The 16,673-nt window shown below is 63.2% G+C and overlaps 4 protein-coding genes across 4 annotated transcripts in view; 2 read left to right on the plus strand and 2 right to left on the minus strand.

Annotated features, from left to right (window-relative positions):
- Positions 1-958: 958 nt before the first annotated feature.
- On the plus strand, positions 959-2,209 carry AMSG_10345 (uncharacterized protein; the record flags this gene model as incomplete). Its single annotated transcript, XM_013898352.1, has 1 exon — positions 959-2,209. The coding sequence occupies one exon, from the start codon at positions 959-961 to the stop codon at positions 2,207-2,209; it is 1,251 nt and encodes a 416-aa protein (XP_013753806.1).
- A 62-nt stretch (positions 2,210-2,271) lies between these two features.
- Positions 2,272-9,429, minus strand: AMSG_12347 (uncharacterized protein; the record flags this gene model as incomplete). Its single annotated transcript, XM_013898376.1, has 4 exons — positions 6,657-9,429; positions 4,308-5,946; positions 2,388-4,248; positions 2,272-2,340 (listed from the first exon to the last, which is right to left on the minus strand). The coding sequence occupies exons 1-4, from the start codon at positions 9,325-9,327 to the stop codon at positions 2,272-2,274; spliced, it is 6,240 nt and encodes a 2,079-aa protein (XP_013753830.1). The 5' UTR covers positions 9,328-9,429.
- Positions 9,430-10,021: 592 nt separating this feature from the next.
- On the plus strand, positions 10,022-16,228 carry AMSG_10348 (uncharacterized protein; the record flags this gene model as incomplete). The annotated part of the gene is made up of 2 exons (XM_013898353.1): positions 10,022-12,538; positions 13,267-16,228. The coding sequence occupies exons 1-2, from the start codon at positions 10,119-10,121 to the stop codon at positions 16,226-16,228; spliced, it is 5,382 nt and encodes a 1,793-aa protein (XP_013753807.1). The 5' UTR covers positions 10,022-10,118.
- A 37-nt stretch (positions 16,229-16,265) lies between these two features.
- AMSG_10349 (acyl carrier protein) overlaps positions 16,266-16,673 on the minus strand; it is a 1,300-nt gene continuing 892 nt past the window's right edge. Inside the window, exon 2 of the mRNA XM_013898354.1 lies at positions 16,266-16,491. Coding sequence (XP_013753808.1) covers positions 16,315-16,491 — 177 coding nt within the window. The 3' untranslated portion in view covers positions 16,266-16,314. The remainder of the gene's footprint in view (positions 16,492-16,673) is intronic.

Raw genomic sequence — 16,673 nt, forward strand, 5'->3', positions numbered from 1 at the left:
TTTTTTTTTTTGCCCCGGGGCGGGGGGGGATGGGGAGGGGGTGCCTGTGTATGTGTGTGCCTGTGCATGGTGGGGACTACATACCCGCTCCTTCTTCTTCCGTGTAGAGTACGAGTACGGCATGTGGCAGAGATAGGTACAACCACCAGCTGTCTCGGTTGCCGCTCTTCCTCTTCTGGCGCCAACCTGGGACAGGCAAGCGCCAACCCATCACCACCCATAAAAATTTTTTACACCCACCCCCCACCCGCTACATCCCCGACTCCCCCTTCCCCCCCCCCCCCGCCCCACTGTCCCGCCAGCACGACCACCAGCGCGACAACGGGGAGGTGGCCAGGGACGCGAGTCAAGGACGACGACCACCTCACCCTCTCACCCTCTCACCGCCACGGACCTCAGAGCACGTTCGGCAGGTACAGCACGCACCCCCTATACCCCTATACCCCCCACCCTCCTCCTCACGTAGCCCTATGCCGAGCGGACCGACGGCGAGCCGGCCGGGAGCAAGGAGGTCGTATGCTGGCTTCTACCAAAACGCCACACTCCTCGCCGTGGGACGGACACCAGCAGCAAGACGGAAGGTCAACCCAAAGGCATTCCTTCCTGTTCCCTCGACACCCAATCGGAACACTTCGGTCACTCTTTTCCGGCTGTCACTGCCGGTGGTGTGAACAATGCCAGTACGGGCAAGGAGGCTGAGACGGGCAGCTCAACTGGCAAGGCCATTGATGGGCAGGGCCATCAGCATCGATCTCCATCATCATCCTCTGCTCAGACAACAGCAGCAGCAACAACAGCAACATCATCATCATCACCAGCAACAACAACGACAACGTCATCGACTACAGCATCGTCGTCGTCCGTCCCGGACACCGCTGCCATCAACGCTACTTCATCGTCAGACAAGTCTGCCGTTCCGGCTGGTGGTGCTACTGCTGGTTCGGATGGAGTGGTGGCTATGGACGAGTCGTCGGCGGGAAGTGGGGCGGTGGCGGCGGCGGCTCCGCCAAAGGGCTACGAAGCTGTCAGGCCGTGGGCGGTGGTCGAGGATCTGCTGCTGGCCCATGCCGTCATGGCCTCAAAGATCGAAAAGCCAGAGACGACCGAGCATTGGGTCACCATCTCGCAGATGATCAAGGACAAGGTGGCCAACTCTGTGCGCGAGCCGGCGTTCTTCTCGCCGGCGCAGTGCAAGCTCCGCTACAACGAGCTGGTGGAGGAGACCATTCACAACACGCGCGGCAAGGCATCCGGCACGGCACAGGCCTCGCCGGGCGAGCAGGTTGTCCAGTCGCTCCTCCACAAGCGCCTCCGCGAGCTCAAGTCGTCACAGCGGATCAAGGAGAAGCTCATCAAGTGCATCGCCACCCAGATCGGCGACATCAAGTCCGGTGTCCTCGACGACGACCTGCACTACGTCATTGAGGCCAACGGGACGTACCCGGTCCGTGACATCTCCATGAACGGCATCTTTGCCTCGCCGCCGCCGCTCATCCACCGCAAGATCCAGCCCGGCATCGTCCTCTCCGGCTCGCTCAACCTCACACCGCTGGCCGACGACGTCGCCCCCTCGCGCTCCTCACGCTCCGCTCGGACCCCGGCCAAGGCCTCGGCATCAAAGTCCAAGGCCAAACCGAGCGCCACGCCCAAGGCCTCGCGCTCGCGCCGCAAGCGCTCGCGCTCATCTTCGGTCGCCGTCGAAGGCGACTCGGCGGCCTCCCCCGCCCCCGCCGCCGGTGACGATGGCGACGACGGCGACTCGAGCCCCGCTCGCTCGCGCAAGCGCCGCAAGGGCCTTACCGGCGACGACGGCATCGACGACTCGGACACCTCGGACGCCGGCGTCAAGAAGCGCGTGGCCAAGCTCAAGTCGCTCCTCAGAGTCATCACCTCGCACGCCTCGGCAAACCCGTTCAAGACGCCTGTCACCGAAGACGTCGCCCCGGGCTACTTCTCCGTCGTCTCCAAGCCCATGGACCTCTCCACCATCCGCGAGCTCATCCGCGACGGCTCCATCACCACCTTTGCCGCCTTTAAGAGCGCCTTCCAGCTCATGATCGCCAACGCCCACAAGTACAACCCCAAGGGCAACGTCATCCACGAGATGGCCACCGAGATCTCAGAGTTTGGCCTCTCGCTCATCGCAAAGTATGCCACAGGCGCAGAGGCGGCGGCCACTCCGGGACGCCGCTCCCGCCGCACAGGCTGATCTGCTCCTGCCGGACAGCAAGATTAACACGAGCTCGTCGTCCTGACCCACCAGCGCATTGCTCACATGAGCTGGGTAAACACCAGCTCGTCACTCGCGATCGACAGCTCGCCCACCATCTTTGCCACTCGCTCCCGCCACACCCCCGCCGCGCCCCGGCTCGCGCCAGCACCCGGACCATGGCGTGCTCCGCCGAGTGCCACTCCCCTCCACGCCCGCCGTCGCCGATGGCTCGCAGGACGGCAGCCCACCGGCGAGCCCATCGAGCCACCGTATCCGCATCGGCCTCAGCGATCCGCGCGTACAAGCCAGCAAACGCCACGTCGCACCCGACGTCTGCGCCTACCAGCATGACATTCTCGCACATGGCCGCCACCCCGTTCACGCTCGCCAGCACCTCCCGCTGCCAGCCGGTCTCATCGAGTTCAGCCTCCATGCTGTACGCCGCCACGCCGAGCGCAGCGCCGGCCCAGCGGTGCGCGGCGCAGAGTACCGCCTCGTCAAGCACGTTGTCCCGCCAGCGGAGCACGCTAAGCGCCACAGACACCAGTCCGCGCGCCGCGAGTGAGTCGGGCGTGGCGTCTGCCGATGCCAGCGCGCCGCGGAGCCACGCGACCTGGCCCAGCCACGCCTGCAGCTCGCCGCGGAGTGGAAGCGACTCGGCATCGGCCTTTTTCAGCCGTGCGTGCAGCGTCCGCAGCGTCTTGGTCGCCGCACCCAACACCCCATCAGCACGCGCCTTGATCTCGGCCTCTAGCCGCGCCCGGAGCTTGGCCTCGGCTGCTGGCAGCGCCCGCGCCATGCCAAGCTTGCCCGCCGCACTCCGTACACCTGCCGACGCGCCCACCGGCGCAAGGTGCTCGATCGTCGCCGTGAGCCGGCGCTTCACGCTCGCCACCAGCGCCGAGAACAGGGCACCCTCGCTCGCGTGGACAACAGAAAACGCCGCCGCAGACGTCTGCGACCGCATCGTCGCCTGGGCAAAGACGTTGACTGGCTCCTTGTCCGCATCCAGCCGCCGCCCGTGCTCCAGAACCAGCACTGCCCGCATTTGCTCGCCGAGCACGGCGTCGACCCGCGCCAGCGCCCCGCGCGCCACGCTCGCCAGCGTCTCATCCACGCCGTTGGCCACGCACGCAGGCACCGCCACCGCCATCACGGCGTCGAGCGTCTTGTGCTGGTGGAAGAACCACGACGAGAGCGCGTCGATGTGCTCGGCCTCGAGCGAGATCGCTGCCTCGGTGAGGCCGCCAAAGAGCACCTGCGACTGGCTCTGCACAGGCCGGACCAGTCGCGTCCGCGTGTGTACCGCCCGCGCAGGGTGGTTGGCCACAAGCTCCATCTTGGCCGCCTCCTCCATCAGCGCCCCGAGCCCGCTCGACATGTAGCTCATTGCACTCGTTGAGAACGAGTACGCCACGTCGTCCGCCCCATCGACCGCAAGCCCGGCCTCAAGCCGCCTGTTCTCCTCCTCGCTTCCGCCTAGCGCCTCGACCACCGCCGCGGTAGCAGCACGTACATCGAGCTCCTCTCCCAGCAGCGACTCGATGGGCCAGCCAAGGACCGCCGCAAGCTCCACAATGCACTGCAGACAGAGCCAGTAGTTGCTGCGCCGAGCCGCCGACTCACAGGCCTCCTTGTCGACCACACTCGCCGCCAGCCAGCGTGCAAGCGACTCCAGCGCGTGCCGGACACGGACACACTCGGCATCGTCGTCCATAACTGAGCAGCCGACCGCTGAGCGAAAGAAGGCGGTCACCGCAGGAATGGCCACCACAAGCGCCCGGCGGAAAAAGCCATGCGCAAGCGCAGCGAGCGGCGAGAACGGAAGCACCATCGCAGTCGCAGACAGGTCCGAGTGCGCAAAGGCGAGCTTGGTCCACAGCGGCGAAAAGGTGAGGAAGCCGAGCATCCGGGCAAGGACGACCGGATCAAGGACGTTGCGGGCGGAGAGCTCCGCAGGCGCCTTTGCCGTCTCAGGAAGGACCTCGCCCCGGGCAAAGAACATGGATGATCCCGATGGAGGGTAGCTGAGCTTGCTACGGAGCATCTGGGTGACCTGCGAGGCAAAGACATGAGAGTCAAGGGCATCGAGGACGAGGAAAACGCAAAGTCGGCGTCGCCGAACACCTGCTCCGCCGCCTTGACCACGCTCTGCTGGCGGACGAGCGTCATCTTGCGACCCATGGCGCGATGTTTGGCCTTGACGCTCGAGAGCATGGCCGAAGACCGCCCATTGCTTCTGCCCCGGCGCCCGCGCCCGCGATCGCCATGGCCCTTGCGCGAGCCGCGTCCTCTGCCTCCGGCCCGGGCGTCGCGGCCAGACCTGCGACTGCGCGACGAGGTCGCGCCGCTCGCGCTGTGTTTGTCGTTCTTGGCTGGCGTGCCTGACGACAGGCCCATGCGGCGCTCGAGCTGCGAGAGCTTGGCGCTGCCGACCTTGACCTGGTAGTTGGAGGCGAGAGCGGCGGCAGCGGCATCGGTGTCGGCAGCAGACATCACCGAGCCAGCCTCGGACGACGCATAGTGGATGCCGAGCAGATCGTCGACAAAGACCCGCGCCAGGTACGAGTAGTTGTTCGGCTCGACGTCGACAATGAGAGTGGCGATGGCCTCGTCGAGCACCTGGGGTGACGCCGCCAGGTCAGCCTTGCTCACCCGCGACGCGAGGCGGACGACGGCCTTGAACGCCGATAGTGCCCGCTCGCGGTTGTTAAACAGCTTGTTCTGGTCCGGATCCTTGCCCTTGGCATTGTCCGAGTGCTGCAGCTGCGTCGTCATCGACGGATCCACAGGCAGCGAGTGCGCTCCGCTAGCGAGCTCATCGTACACTTGCTCGATCCGCGCGCACGTTGCGGGCGCCACCTCACTCAGCAGCGAGTGATGGGCAAGCGCACCTAGTCCGACCACCCCGAGCGCTGGCCACGCCATTGGCATATCGCCCAGCACACGCCCAGCCAGCGCTACCGCCACGCGCGGCCGCATCAGCCACGCCAACGGTCCGGCTCCCGCGCTGCAGCATGAGCTGCTCCCTCCTGCTGCCGAGCTGCTGCCTGACACGCTGCCGGCAGACAAGACCGGAATCGCAAGCAGTATCCGAACCATCTTGCGCACAATGTCGAGCATGGCGGCAATGGGCACAGGCGCGTTACGGGCATGCCGAGTCAACAGCGTTGCTAACGCCTCGACAAGCGCGGCCTCGTTGGCAGATAGCTGCTCTTCGCCAATGTCAGGCGGCAGATCGGAGCAGGGCGCAGGCGTTGATGGCGCTGGTGGTGGTGACGGTGATGATGTGGAAGGCTGCGGCTGCGGAGGACCCAACCGCGCCGCAAGGCGCTCCTCCAGCTTGGCGAGCTGATCGTTTGGAATCTCAGGCGCAAGCTGTGCCGGCGTTGACGACGTCATAGCGCCCCAGACAGACGGCGGCGCTGTGGTCGGCTTGACCCGACGCCGAGCGCTCGAGCCTGATGCTGGCGACGCTGATTGCGCTGCGGGAGGCGCTGGTGACGGCGACACAGGTGATGTCTGCGCAGCCGAGCCAGCGGACGAGTGAGGTGATGCCAGCGGCACCCGCCGTGGTGATGAGTTCGACGAGAGAGCCGAAAGTCGCTGAGCGAGGAGAGGGCGGGCGTGGTGCGGACGGAGGCGTCGGTTGAGACGGTCGTGGCGGTCGAGACGGTCGAGTCGGTCGCGGCGGCGGTCGGTAGTGTGGTAGCCGAGGTCGTAGCCGAGAATGACTTTTGTTCGAAGTAAAGGCGAGCGGCAAGCGGTCGAGGAGGCAAAGGACTGCGTCAGCCGGTGATTTTTCCTGTGGTGATTGGCTGCATGCAGCGAGTGGCGCAGGAGCATCGAGCTGCTGGCGACGACCGTCCGAGTTGTCTTTGGCCAACGGTGGCGGCGAGAGGCCATGGACGGCGAGGTAGCGTGAGAGGGCAAGAAAGTCGTCATTGCCCAGCCACCGCTTCATGTCGAAGCGTATGCCACGTGGCTACCCCGGAGTTCCAAACTTGAGTCAAGTTGCGCCTCTTGCCCCTGGTTACAGCCTTTGCCCTGGTCAGCTCGCCCAAGAGCCGAGGAAGGCACAGGTCGTCAAAGTGCGACCTTTTTCGGATTGGAGCGAGCCGTTCGGTGACAAAGGTGGCACAGGCTGACATGACGGCCAGGTACACTGACGTGCAGCTGCCGTGGTCGGAGGACAAATCGTTTGCCAGAGGCGAGTACGCAATCAATAAGCAGTTGTATCTCGCATTGCGTCGTTGAGGTATCGCAGTGGTGAGCTCTACACTCGCGATGCAGGCGTGACGCGGGCATGCGCGGACGATCGCCATCTATGGATGGGTCTGTGACGAGAGTGTGGTTGATCGATGCGCGCGTGCGGTGCATGTGACGGCCGCAAAAGGGGAGAGAAAGACGGGGGAGGATGGGAGAGAGGGGCGGATTCATGGACGATGAAAGTGGTAGGCCGAGGAGAACTGCGGTCGCTGGGCAGCCGATTGCGGGGAGAGGACGGGAGTGGACTTGTTGAGGAGCGAGAGCGAGGTTTGGGCGGCGGCGACTTGCTGGTGCTGGTTGATGACGGCGAGCGAGGTGGTGTCCTGATCTACTGGGTCTGGGACGGTGGTGGAGACCGAGGACTCGTCGTCGGCGAGCAAGCGATCGGCCTTGGAGAGGTGGTGCATGAGAGTGTCGCGGGCCTCGGACGAGATGCGGGTGTTGCGCTTGACAGTCGGGCCCTGGGATGGGCCGTAGGCATGGGCGAGATCAGTCTCTGTCGGCTCAACATCTGGCTCAGCGAGAGCAGCCATGGGCAGCTGGCCGCCGGCGGTGACCCAGGAATGGACCTTGATGTCGGCGATGGTGGCGCGGGTGGCCGGGTCCTTCTCGAGGAGGGCAAGGAGGAGCGACTTGAGGCCCGGCGAGAGGGTGACGCCTGCGGCGGCCTGGGCCGAGTTGAGCGGCGGGTCGGCGTTGCGGATCTTGTCGTAGATGGCAAACTCCGAGTTGGCCATGAACGGCAGCGAGCCGAGAACAAGCATCCAGAGAGTGATGCCGAGAGCCCAGACGTCGACAGCGTCGGTGAGCTGGATCGAGTCTTCCGAGACAGTTTCTGGGGCAAGGAAGGCCGGCGAGCCCTCGGTCCGCGCGACGGCGGCGTTCTGAGTCGAGAAGACGTGTGAGACGTTAAAGTCTGCGATCTTGACAGCATCGAGCGCGTCGAGCAGCAAGTTCTGTGGCTTGATGTCGCGATGGATGATGCCGGACGAGTGGAGGTACTCGAGGCCCGCGACGACGTCGCGAAAGTAGCGGCGGGCGCGGGCTTCGGACATCGGCTCACAGCGAATGACGTCGCCGAGGAGTGCGCCGCCGGGGACGTACTCCATGACCAGGTACAGCTTGTCATTGGACGGATCGTCGATGACCTCGAACAGGCGCACAATGTTGGGGTGGTCGAGCTTCTTCATGATGGCGATCTCGCGGCGAACGTCCTCAAGGAGCGAGGCCGAGAGCAGACCGCCTTTGCGCTTGCGCGAGAGGAGGAACTTGTTGCAGATCTTGACCGCGACGCGGGTGCCGTCCTGGGCGTGGATGCCGAGCTTGACCTTGCCGTACGTGCCGCGGCCGAGGGTCTTGAGCAGAATGTAGTCATTAATCCACTTGTAGCCATCCTCGTCGATGTACCGCTGCAGGCGAGTCGTCGACTTGACTGAGAGCGTCCCCTTGCCGAGAGTTGACGGGACGTGCTGGTGCATGTCGAGCGAAACGACCGAGGCGCGGCGGAAGGCACGCTTGGTGTCGGCGCGCGGGCGCCGCTCGATGGTCGAGTTCATGGTGTTGAACGAGGACGAGGTCGAGGACGAGGACGAGTCGTCCGACGACTCGATGATGTCGTTGGTGACAGTGAGTGCGCTCGACATGGTCTTGCGCATGGTTGGCACCATAAAGTCGTCCGCCGACGCGACTGCATCCAGCCGCACAACCCGCGTCGCTCCGCCGGGGTTGGAGACTTTGTGCCGGACGCCGAGGCCCTTGAGCAGCTGCGCTTCAAGCTCGATCCATGACTCGGTCCGGCCGCCGAGCTTCTTGTTCTCAAAGTCAGTGATGATCGGGGTTGACGACCGGCGGCGGCGGAGGACTGCATCCGTCAGGCCAGGTGAGGGGCCAGGTAGTTGATGCCTGGCCGTGGGATTTGACCTTGACTCTGGCTCTGGCCTGGCCTTTGCCTTTGCCTTTGCCTTTGCCTTTGCCTTTGCTTTCGCCTTTGCCTTTGCTTTCGCCTTGGACTTGGATTTGGCCTTTGCCTTTGCCTTGGACTTGGCCTTCTTCTTCTTCTTCTTCTTCTTCTTCCTCTTCCGCTTCTTCCGCTTATTCTTGGTCTTGGTCTTCTTCTTGTCCTTTGCATCCTTGGCGCTCTTGGACACTTTGGCGACGGGAGATGCAGCGAGGGCAATGCCTGACGGCTGCAGAGCAACAACAGACGATGAGGTGACGTGACCGTCAACGCCGGCCACCGCCCTTCCCGTGTCATCAGTGACGGTAAAGGGCTGCAGCCTTGGCTCGACCGACATCTGTTGACCATGGAGCGAGCCCGACGAAGTTCTGGCGATGTTGGTGTGGAACGAGTGAACGGCCGTCGAGCTCGAGCTCGAGCTTGTCTCTGTAAGGGCCAGCGACGAAGAGGCCGAGTTTGAGGATGACGATGATGCGGAAGCGGATGACGATGCGGAGGATGACGAGGAGGACGATGATGAAGAGGACGAGTCTGACGATGCTGACGATGAAGAAGATGACGAGTCTGACGAGTCCGAGCATGTTCCTGGACTTGCCACAGCATCAGCAGCCGCGACCTTGGCCGACGCTCTCAGCGTGCGTCTTGCCAGTGGTTGCTCCTCCGCCGTACCTGCTTCGATGGCGTTGTCGACGTTGTCCACGTTGTTGGGGTCGGTATGAACAGCACGGTCAGCAGAATGGGTATGACTGGTCTGGTGAGGGTCGGCCTGGTGCGGGTCGGCCTTGCGGCGGTCGGTGACGACGTTGTTGGTCATAGCCACCTGCGCACCACCTCCTTCATCTTCACCAGAATTCTCCACACGCCCAGGCCGCGAACAACACGAGCCCATACGCTATATTCTCCACACAATCTCCTCCTCAGAGAGCTGTCTGCTTCTCGTGTCCTCGCTCTATACCTCTCCGAGCCACCGCTTGCAAGACTGGCTTGTCCCCCCCCCCCCCCCCCCCCCCCCCCTCCGGCCACCTTGTCGACACTCGTCGCACCTGTGGGATCGCTTCAGTTGTTTGGCATTTCGTGTGGTGTTACACCACCTTACACCGCAATCGTCAAGGTCATCGAGGTCATCAAGGTCATCGAGGTCATCGAGGTCGTCGTGCTCGTCCCTCTTGTTGTTGTTGGTGTTGTGGTGGTGGTTGAGAACGGATGATCATAAGTGATAATGGAATTTGATGGGTGTGGGTGGAGTGATGGATGTGGGTATGGGAATGGTGTGGGTTTGGTAGTGAGATAAGGAGGTATCGTGAAAGGAGTGTGATAGGGTCATTGATGGGTGTGAGGGATGATTGGTTTGGTTTGGAGAAAGAGTTATGATCAGTGATGGGGAGGGGGCAGGGGGGGGAGCGAATTAATCAATGGAAATGATGAGGAATTAATGGTTGTCTTGGTTGGGTGGGGAGCGAATTAATCAATGGAAATGATGAGGAATTAATGGTTGTCTTGGTTGGGTGGGGAGCGAATTAATCAATGGAAATGATGAGGAATTAATGGTTGTCTTGGTTGGGTGGGGAGCGAATTAATCAATGGAAATGATGAGGAATTAATGGTTGACTTTGAGGCTGTCCGTTTCACCACTTGTCGCCCCAGTTGTGGTGGAGGGTGGGCAAGGACAAGCGGGAGAGAATGGAGGGACTGAGCATTGTGACAGAAGGCGGAGAAGGAGCAGGGCAAGAAGTCATGTCTGACTTTGGTGACATGTCGTCAACACCGTCCTCACCCAACGTAGCAGCTCTCGCCACTCCACCCTCCAACTCTCGTGTGCTCCTCTCGTCGTCATCATCATCATCATCATCATCATCAGCATCATCAGCTGACATCGATGGCAACGACAAGGTGGAAGTGGCCAGAAAGAAGGAAAAGCTTCCACAGTCTTCGTCCCATTCCGATGTCCTTGCACGTGCCGTCGAGATGGTCGCCAACTACTCTCCGCATGACGATCATGATGACAATGTCGACAAGCAAGCCGACCGCGATCACGGGCATGATGCCAACCGTGGTCACGAGCATGATGCCTACCACGGCCATGGTGATGTAGACGACGACGTGCGTCGGGCAGCAGCAGGCTCGGCGTCAGGATCAGGGCCACGGTCGGGATCGGGGTCGGGGTCGGACTCGGCCTCCGACTACGAGTCTTACTCGGGGTATTCGGCGAGCGGTGCGGCAGCGGCGGCGCTGATGGTGTCTGAGGGCGAGTTGACGCGGCGGTTGATGGAGTCAAGGAAGATGTTGACCGAGTCGCGGGCTAGCATGGGCTCCGAGACTGGGTCTGCCAACGGCGGGAGCGAGACAGATCGGGTGCCGGCGCCGGCGCTGCTACGGACGCGGCGATTGAGGGCTGGCTCGCGAGTCCAGTCGATGCGACTGGCGGCGGTGGACGAGTCGGAGGAAGAGCTTGCGCTGGACGCAGAGGAGCGGCTTCCGCTGGTACGGCGGGTGCTTGTGGCGGCGCACAAGATGCTTGTAGCGACGTTTGATGGCCAGGATGCACTCGCTGACGAGTCGCAGCGGCTGGCGGGCGTAGTGAGCGAGGTGCGGGCCAAGCTTGGCGAGGCGGGGCGGGACTCAACGGCGGTGGCGTCAGGCCTTGCGACGGTGGAGGTGCAGGCGGCGGCGCTAACGACGGCGACAACGCGAGTTCTACACATCGGAGCGACTGAGGAGAACTACGACGCGGTGGCGACAAGTATTCGCGAGCTGGTCACCGGGCTCTCGCTCTTGCTGGCGACGTTCCGGTTCAAGCGGGCGTTTGCCGGCGAGGGCGAGGAGGTGCTGGCGTTCTGGTACTCGCTGGCACAGGGCAACCCTCTGGTGGGCTCGTCGGACACGTCGAGTCGCCGCGGCTCGTCCGGCGATTTGATGGACATGTACATGGACGTGGCGCTCGGAGTGGCTTCCGACTCGCCGAATCCGCTGGTCATGCGGGTGGCGTCCGAGCTGGCGGCCATCGAGCGTCTTGCCCACGAGCACTCGACGCCCGGCGGCTCGGGCCGGGGCTCGTCGGCGAGTCCCGGCACACCATTCATGCCGGCCGAGCCTCCGGACGACGGCGAGTGGTGTACCGAGTCGACAATCGACGAGGCGCTGCTGCTTGCCGGTGGCTTTGAGCCCATCGATGAGGCCGACGGCGGACCGGGTGGGCCCGAGGAGGCGCCGGAGCCGCGCCAGCCGCGCCAGCCGCGCCAGCCGCGCGCGACGGGGCAGGCGGGCGAGCGGCAGCGGCGGCGGCGGCGCAAGGCCCGGGCAGCGTCGAGCATCAACACGTCGACGGCATCGTCGAGCTCGTACTCGACCACCTCGAGCTACTCGAGCAGCAGCTCGTCAACGGGCGGAAGCACGAGCCGGAGCACGACGGGAGGAGGCCGGGCAGGCCGGGCACGGCGGGTTTCGACGTCAACGGACATTACGCTCTCGTCGATGGACTCGGACGTCTTGCGGGCAGCGCGGCAGGAGGGCACATTTGGGCGACTGGCAACGTCGTCGACAGCGGCGTGGGCACACGCTCGACTGGCAGCCCCCGAGCCGCTCAACCGGTCCGAGTCGAAGATCGGCGCGTCGGTGTTCCGGGTCACCGACGCAGCAGCAGCAGCAGCAGCAGCGGCAGAGCGAGCGCGACGCGAGGACGAAGCGCAGCGGGCGCAGCTGGCGGAGGCCGAGCGGCAGGACCGGATTCTTGTGGCGGCGCTTCTGCAGTCGCTGCGGAACCAGGACCAGCTCAAGGCGCGGCTGGCGCAGCAGCGGGCGAGGGTGTCGGAGCAGGAAGTTGTCAAGGCGCGGCTGGAACACAAGATTCAGACGATGAAGAAGCGTGGGTACATGCCGATGGCTGAGCGGCGGCGGCAGGAGCGCAAGCTCAATGCCTCGCTGGGCGGCGTTGCCGTCGGCGACGTCTCCGAGCTCCTTCGGCGGGCTACCCAGGACTCGCTCGACCTCCCTCCGCCCGAGTCGCTCGACGAGGAGATCGACATGCTCGAGGCTGAGCTCGGCACCATCGACAAGGTCCTTTCACTCGACGTTGTTCAACCGTATCTCTCACAGCCGTCGTTGTAGAGCACAGCTGTGTGGTTGCCGAGCAACGATTGCAGAGACAACAAACAATCGTTGTCGATTACAGCATCAACAAACAATCGTTGGCCAGTCCCCACCACCCGACAGCTTGGCAACAATAAGTTCAACAACAAACAATTGATAGGCGGGCGGACGGGCGGGTGACTACCCACTTGACTCTGCCGCAGGACGAAGGAGCACATGGGAGTAGGCAACCATGTCGTGCTCGGCTTGCTCCTGGTAGCTGTTGTGGCATGGAGTGCGTCAGGACAAGACTGCGTGCCCAAGGTCACATGCATCCATGGAACATACAACTGCATCACCACAAGCTGTGACTGTGACCCTGGTTGGCGTGGCGTCAACTGTTCACGTACGCTCAACCCCCTCCAGCCCCCTCCCTTCCCCCCTCCCTCCCCCTTCCTCCCTCCTTTCCCGCCCGAACGATGATTCCGTACAAGAGTTAATCGATGACGTGTCATTGCCTTCCATATGATGAGCATTAATCATGGCGTTCGTTCGTTTGTTTGTTTGTTTGTTCGTTCGTTCGGTTGTTTGTTCGTTCGTTCGGGGAATGTCACGCTTGTGCGACGTGACGTCGTCCGGCTTCCCAACCCCTTCTTCCCCCCCTACTATGCGCATGAACTCACTGTGGAAGAACATTATGGAATACGGATGAACTTGGGTGATATGTGTCACATATAGTGTGTATTCCGCCCACCCACAACAGCTCTGACACCAGCAGCAAGGCGCTGTTCCACGAGGTCATGGCTGTGTCGGGTCAGGCGGGGCGGTCGATGATGGCGAGTCGGGCGACGACGACGGGCGAGGCGACGACGAGCGGAGGCGGAAGTGGCTACAATCCAAGTATGGATGCGTGCTCGATGAATGGGCATGAGGCCAAGTGCTCGACGTCGCTCATGCCGTCGTTCAACACCTCGCATCAGCTGCAGTGCGATGTGCCGGATGCCTCGGTCTCCAAGCTCCTTGATCTGCAGGATGGGATCATTGCGCTCGACTGCGTGACCAACGGGACAACGTGTGGGGTGTATGTGTGGCACCACCAGAACGGGCCGCCGGAGATCTTCAACTGTGTACTCGAAGAGTGCGGCTACGAGTACAAGGAGAACCACGTGACGCTCAAGTGCGCGACGACGAGGTGCGTGCATGGGCCCAACTGGACGCCGTCTGAAATTCTGGAGAACATTCTGACGTCGCTCAAGGGATGGATGTCGTTTGACTGTGACTTGCGGAACAATCACTGTGTGATGGCGCAGGAGGAGCTGCAGGAGCTCATTATTCCGCTGTCGTGCTACTCGGGCGATTGCGTGCCGTACGACTTTCATCCGCCACCGCAGTACTACCCGCCGTTCTGGACTCGCGAGAACAAGATCATTGTCGGGTCGATTGCGGCGGCGATGGGGCTGGCAGCGCTCGGGGCTCTTGCGTACTACTTCCACAGGCGGCGGCAGGCGGCGTATGCCAGGCTGCTGGAGGAGACAGCGGTGCTGGACATTGACGCGCTTGCGGCGGACGAGCTCGACAAGTACATGTTTGATCTCGGCTTTGCGGACCTCAGCGTGGTGGTGAAAGACAAGACGATTCTGCGGTCTGCGAGCGGATACTGCGCGCCTGGAACAGTGACTGCGATCATGGGCCCGTCCGGCGCCGGCAAGTCGACGCTGCTCAACGTGCTCGCGGGGCGGATCTCGTTCTCGGACATGTCTGGGCAGGTGCTGGTCAACGGTCAGCCGCGGTCTACGGCGTTCAAGCGCATTGCCGGGTACGTGACGCAGGACGACTTTCTCATTCCGACGCTCACGGTCCGCGAGACGCTCAACTTTCACGCGCAGCTGCGGCTAGGCAACTCGGTGTCTGCGGCGACGCGGGTGGCGCGGGTGGAAAAGGTCATTGCGCAGCTGGAGCTCACGCACGTGGCCGACTCGCGGATCGGCGACCGGCTCATCCGCGGCATTTCCGGCGGCGAGCGGCGGCGGGTGTCGATTGCCACCGAGCTGGTTACCTCACCGCGCATTCTGTTTCTCGACGAGCCGACGTCTGGACTCGACTCGTGCACAGCGTCGGCGATCATGGCGACGCTGCGCGAGCTGGCGACAAGCTCTGCGCTCACGGTCATTCTCTCGATTCACCAGCCGCGGTCGTCGATCTACGCCTCGTTTGACAACCTCATTCTGCTCTCCAAGGGCTCGACACTGTACAACGGGCGGGCAGCTGGGGCGACGGGCCACTTTGCGCAGCTCGGGCATCCGTGCCCGCAAGACTTTAACCCTGCCGACTTTCTCATCGACTTGGTGACGGCGTCGCCGGCGACGACGCTCGACACGCTGGCGTACCACTACACGACGTCGCCGGCGGCGACGACGCTCAACAATGTGCTCGACGACCTTGTCCAGCGCGGCATCTCGCCGCCGGTCCCACGGCGGATTGCGTCGCTCTCGCCTGCCGTAGGCGACGCGGCGGGCCTGCTTGCGCTCCTGCCTGGAGTGCAGGGCGCGCGGAGCGAGAACCGCGAGCGCACCGTTTCGGGGCGGCTCATCGACACCTTTACGATCGGAACCGAGGAGACCGAGGAGGGGAGCGAGCGGAGCGGGCGGTCACGGCTGAATTCGGGCGCGCCCGCGGTGCCGCGGCTGACGACATCAGCAACGTCGCTTCAGGCCGAGGCCGGGTCTGCCGACGGGCGCGGGAGCGGGCCGGCGTCTGCGCGTTCGGATGCGTCTGCGCGGTACGAGGAGGTGCTCGACGCGGCGGGCACGGGAGGCGACGGGAGCGGAAGAGGCGAGATGGTGCGTGTCTTTTACGACAACCAGGCACAGCTCTCGCCGTACGCCACGTCTGCACTTGCGCAGACATGGATTCTCTGCCAGCGAACCGCGCTCAACGTGGTGCGCAACCCGGCGCTCGGGCTCGCGCACTACGTGGTCACCATTGTGGTCGGACTCATCATCGGCGGCATCTACTTCCAGGTTGGTGACGACTGGCCCGGGCTGCAGAATCGGGCCGGCTCTGTCTTTTTCATCATCTCGCTGCTATCGTTTGGCTCGCTCTCGGCACTCGAGCTCTTCATCGCTGAGCGTGCGCTCTTCCTCCACGAGCGGTCGAACGGGTGCTACCGGTCGTCGTCATACTTTGTGAGCAAGCTGGTGTGCGACCTCATTCCACTGCGGATTGTGCCGCCGGTCATCCTCGCCGTCATCGCCTACTATCTCATCGGCCTCCGGGCCGGGGCTGAGCACTTTGTCTGGTTCGCCTTTGTCCTCGTCCTCGTCGACATCAACGCCACCGGCATGTGCATGGCCATCGGGGCGATTGTGCCGTCTGTGGCGGTCGGCAACCTCATCACGGTCCTGGTCATGCTCTTCTACATGCTTTTTGGTGGTTTCCTCCTCAACAAGTCCACGGTCGGCCCGCTCTTTATCTGGCTCAAGTACCTCTCGTTCTTCAACTACGGCTACGAGGCCGCGCTTGTCGACCAGCTCAAGGGCACCGTCATCAACTTTGAGACCTCGCCGGGCGTCTCGGTCCTTCTCACGGGCGAGGCCGTTCTCGCCCGGCTCTCGCTCAACCCGGCCAACTTTGATCGCGACATCCTCATCCTCATCGGCATGGGTGCCGGTCACCTGCTGCTGGCGTATCTGATGCTTCGGGTCAGGGCGTGGCTGCGGCGGTGAGCATGGTAAAGAACGGTGTGTATGTGTGTGATATGCGTGTGTGTGTGTGTGTGTGTCTGGTTTTACTGCGGAGAGCACAGCATCGTCTACTTGGCCTGCTTGTGGGCGAGGATGTAGTCGATGGCCTGGGCAACCGAGTGAATCTTCTCGGCGTCCTGATCGGGAATCTGCACAGCAAACTCGTCCTCAATGGCCATGACCACCTCCACAGTATCCAATGAGTCGAGTCCAAGATCGTTGACAAAGTGCGACTCGGCGGTGACCTGTAGGTGTTGCAGAGAGAGTGAGTGAAAGAAAGGGAGAGGGGGGGAAGGGGAAGGAAGGAGGAGAGGGCGGGAGCGGGAGCGGGTTATCCCGGGGCGGTCCATGCGGTCCGGGGTGTGGGTGGAGGGGGAGGGGGGGGGGGGTCGGTGGGTCGGTAACGTTACGGTCCCGGTCGGGTCCG

Source organism: Thecamonas trahens (assembly GCF_000142905.1).
Source record: "Thecamonas trahens ATCC 50062 unplaced genomic scaffold supercont1.56, whole genome shotgun sequence".
In the NCBI taxonomy this organism is placed as follows: domain Eukaryota; order Apusomonadida; family Apusomonadidae; genus Thecamonas; species Thecamonas trahens.